Raw genomic sequence first — 4,695 nt, forward strand, 5'->3', positions numbered from 1 at the left:
AACAAGATCAAAGAGAAAATGAACCAGGAACGTCTTGACTTTTTAAAGTCAAAGGGACTGTGTTTCGGGTGTTTGAGACAAGGTCATATTAGCCAGAACTGTAAGAAGAAGACAGTATGCAATCAGTGCTCACGAAAACACCCAGAAATTCTTCATCAGAATGAAGAACCTAAGAAGGCAACTTCTGTACCCGAACAGGGTAATAGGTCGAAGGAAGAGGTGTCTGTGACTCTAGGTCCCGACAAGAAAGAAGTGTGTGGCTACACTGGGGCCGGAGAAACAGAGTGTCTACTACCTATAGTTCCTGTGAAGGTGAGGTCCCGAAGCAGTGGAAGATCCATAGAGACCTACGCGTTTATGGATCCTGGGAGTACAGCCACGTTCTGTACGGAGGACCTTAGAAAGAAGCTGAATGAGAAGGGAAAGCTAACTCAGATCTCCTTGAGCACAATGTGTCAGAACGAAGCAGAGAAACGAAAGTTGGTCAACAGCTACCTACTTATGGACCTTGAAGTGTGTAGTCTTAATGGAGAGGAGTACTTTTGGCTACCTAAAGTTTTCACACACAACGACATTCCTGTTCAGAGAGAAAACATTCCCAGTCAGCAACATCTACAGAAGTGGTCCTACCTGAATGAGGTACATTTACCATGTATTGATGCAAGTGTAGACCTTCTCATTGGCGCCAATAACTCTAAAGTAATGGAGCCCTGGCATGTAATTAACAGCCAAGAGGAAGGACCCTATGCTGTAAAGACGGTTCTCGGCTGGATGGTGTATGGTCCAGTGACGAATGAAAACCCGCATGTCAGAGTCAAGACAACTCCTTACAGTGTTAACCGAATTGCAGTTGAGGAAGTGGAACAGCTACTTATACAGCAATACAACACAGATTTTCCAGAACGTGTATATGATGATAAAGAGGAAATGTCACAAGAGGATAAGTTGTTCATGAAATCAGTGCAAAGCACAACCAAGTTCAAAGACGGACATTACAGTGTGGGGCTCCCACTGAGAGACAAGGCTGTGAAAATGCCCAACAACCGATGTGTGGCCGAACAGCGAGCTGCTGGCCTTAGAAGAAAATTAACAAGGAACCAAGAGTTTCTTGAGGACTACAAAGGCTTTATGGAAAGTATTCTGGGAAAAGGCTATGCCATGGAAGTTCCTCAAGACCAGCTTGCCCGTGATGACAACAGGGTGTGGTATGTTCCACACCACGGGGTGTACCACCCGAAGAAAAAGAAAATACGAGTTGTTTTTGATTGCAATGCCAGCTTCCAGGATGTCTCACTCAATGGTCAGTTGATGCAGGGACCTGACTTAACCAACACGCTCATTGGTGCCTTAGTGAGGTTTCGAGAAGAACCAATAGCTGTGATGGCGGACATAGAGTCCATGTTTTATCAGGTGAGAGTCCCAGAGACAGACGCTGACCTATTGCGATTTCTGTGGTGGCCGGCTGGTGATCTTAGCACACCTGTAAAGGAGTACAGGATGATGGTCCATCTGTTTGGAGCGACATCTTCCCCTAGCGTTGCATCCTATGTGCTACGAAGAACCGCAGAAGATCGAAGAGATACCGCACCCCCAGAAGCTGTGGAAACAGTTCTACATAATTTCTATGTAGACGACTGTCTTAAATCGGTGGCGACCGAGGAGGAAGCAGTCTTCTTGGTGAAGAATCTTCGAGACCTGTGTGCTGAAGGAGGTTTTACCCTCACCAAGTGGGTTAGCAACAGCAGGAGAGTCTTGTCTTCCATTCCTGAAGAACTTCGAACCACTGAATTAAGAGACCTCGACCTCACACAGGATGCTTTGCCCACCGAACGAGCTCTCGGTGTACAATGGTGTACAGAGGATGATGTGTTCACGTACAGCATCAAGCCACAAGACAAGCCCAAGACAAGAAGAGGTGTTCTTTCTGTCGTAAATTCCACCTATGACCCTCTTGGCTTCCTGGCACCACTGATACTCCCCGCTAAGCTTCTCCTGAGAGACCTGTGTAAAGAAAAGCTAGGATGGGATGAAGAGATAAGTGACTCACAAAAAGAACAGTGGAGTAAGTGGTTGGAAGATCACAGTCTCCTCTCAGGCTTCAATGTCAGAAGATGTGTCAAACCTCAGGCCTTTGGAACCAGAGTAGTTGCCAGGTTACACCATTTTTCAGATGCGAGTGAGGTCGCCTATGGCACAGCATCTTACCTTGTTCTGATGAATGACCTAGGCAGAATCCATTGTTCCTTGATGATGGGGAAGTCTCGAGTGTCCCCACTCAAGCAGATCACTGTGCCAAGGCTGGAGTTGACTGCAGCGGTGGTTGCAGTCAAGGTGGATAGGATGCTGCAAGCTGAAATGCAGATCCCACTCCAGCAGTCAATCTTTTGGACTGACAGCACAACGGTTCTGAAGTACATCGATAGTGACACAGCCCGTTACAAGACTTTTGTGGCAAATAGAATCACACTTATACGAGAGGCCACTAAACCATCTCAGTGGAGGTACGTCAGAACGTCGCAGAACCCAGCTGATAAAGCAACCAGAGGTATGAAAGCAAAAAAGTTCATGGAAGATAAAGACTGGATAAATGGCCCAGAATTCCTTTCACGGCCAGAAAGTGAATGGCCACAAAGACCTGACAATCTGAATCAGAGCATGCAGAATGACCCAGAGGTGAAAAGTGTCACAGTAAACACCATCACAATGGAAGAAAAGCTTGATTGCATGAACAAGTTAATCGAGTACTATGACAGTTGGAACCGACTGAAAAGGGCGACTGCATGGATTCTGAAAGTTAGAGAACTTTTGTTCAATCTGAAAAACAAAAGAAAAGAGTTTCAAAGTGAAATTAGTCAAACAGAAAAGGATCCAGTGAAGCAGAAGTTGCTTGTGCAAAAAAGCATGGAAAGGTACAGGAGTACCATGGAAAAGAAAGCACTTACCTTGGAACAGCTGACAACGGCAGAAGCAGAAATCATCCGGTACAGCCAAGCCCAATGCTTTCCTGAGGAGATTAATGCGCTCTGCAATAGTAAGTCTGTAAAGAAGAGCAGCCAGCTGCATAAACTTGATCCCATGCTGAAAGATGGCATTCTTAGGGTAGGAGGACGGCTAGCTAAATCTGCCATGCCAGTGGACACAAAATATCCTGTGATACTGTCCAAACATTCAAGAGTTGCATTTCTCATCCTGAGTGACATCCATGAGAGGATCGGTCACTGTGGGCGTAACTATATGTTATCGCAGTTAAGAGAGAAGTTTTGGATCCCACAAGCAGTCTCCACCATCAGAAAGCTCATATCCAAATGCACGGTCTGCAGAAGACTACAAGGACGAGTTGGTGAACAGAAAATGGCACCTCTGCCCGAAGATCGTCTTGTACCAGACAAACCACCATTCACTAATGTTGGAATTGATTACTTCGGCCCATTTGAAGTGAAACGGGGCCGGGGAACGGTCAAAAGATATGGTGTGATGTTCACCTGCCTCACCATCAGGGCAGTGCACATTGAGGTGGCTGATAGTCTGGACACAAGTGCCTGTATCAATGTCCTTCGTCGCTTTGTGAGTAGAAGAGGACAGGTCTCCATAATCCGATCCGACAATGGCACCAATTTTGTTGGTGCCGAGAAGGAATTGAGAGAGGCACTGAAAAACCTGAACCAATCAGAGATTGAGAAGACAATGCAAAAGAAAGGCATCAAGTGGATCTTTAATAGTCCCGCAGCTTCACATGAAGGCGGGACTTGGGAACGGCAGATCCGTTCAGTTCGTAGAATTCTTAGTGCCCTTCTCAAGGAACAGACCTTCACCGACGACAGCCTTCAAACACTTCTTTGTGAGGTTGAAAGCATAATAAATGGCCGACCCATAACTAGCGTGTCAGATGATCCATACGATTTAGATCCTCTGACCCCTAACCACCTGTTGTTGATGAAGGTACAGCCTAACCTGCCACCAGGAATCTTCAACCAGGATGATCTATACGCAAGAAAGCGCTGGAGGCAAGTACAGTATCTTGCGGATCTATTCTGGCGCAGATGGACTCTCGAATACCTCCCCCTCCTCCAAGAACGTCAGAAGTGGACGAGACAGAAAAGGAATTTTGAACCTGGAGATGTGGTGCTAGTAGTAGACAGTTCATCTCCACGCAACTCATGGATCATGGGAAGAATAGTTCAAGTCCTACCTGACTCCAGTGGAACTGTACGTCGTGTCAAGTTGCAAACGAAGAACAGCATCCTGGAGAGATCTGTGCATAAGCTATGCTTATTGCAAGAAGCCATATGAAGAGAAAGAAGATAAAAGGACTCTTTTACTTTAAGATTGTTTATTTGTAGTTTATTAATAGTCTTGATTTGATGGCTCTTAGTTTAAGTTAATTATAATTGAGTAATCTTACAATATACCCAATTAGGGGCCGGATATGTAAGAGCCATAAAGCAGAAAAGATAGAATATGCAATAAATAAGTACAGTTCATAGTTGCAGTTTATATTTTCTTTCATTCTTAGTTCATGTCATTGTGTATTTCATAGTTCTAAGAAAACAGTTATTGATATAAAAAATATTTGATGACTGCCCCTTTAAGTGATGTAACTGAGAACGTGCAGGTGCTGTTTTGGCAGAGCTGCATATGGCATGGGAGCATAAAGTTTTCTTACCGTGCGTCTTCTGATTTTGTAACCCTTTTATT

At 45.0% G+C, this 4,695-nt stretch overlaps 1 protein-coding gene across 1 annotated transcript; it reads left to right on the forward strand.

The window, feature by feature from the left end:
- The first annotated feature begins 325 nt into the window (after positions 1 to 325).
- On the forward strand, positions 326 to 4,109 carry LOC119791920. The gene is made up of 2 exons (XM_038298307.1): positions 326 to 3,939; positions 4,041 to 4,109. Exons 1-2 carry the CDS (start codon positions 358 to 360, stop codon positions 4,107 to 4,109), a joined length of 3,651 nt encoding a protein of 1,216 aa, XP_038154235.1. The 5' UTR covers positions 326 to 357.
- Positions 4,110 to 4,695: the final 586 nt, after the last annotated feature.

This window comes from Cyprinodon tularosa, unplaced genomic scaffold (assembly GCF_016077235.1).
Source record: "Cyprinodon tularosa strain WSP-4 unplaced genomic scaffold, ASM1607723v1 ctg405, whole genome shotgun sequence".
In the NCBI taxonomy this organism is placed as follows: Eukaryota; Metazoa; Chordata; class Actinopteri; order Cyprinodontiformes; family Cyprinodontidae; genus Cyprinodon; species Cyprinodon tularosa.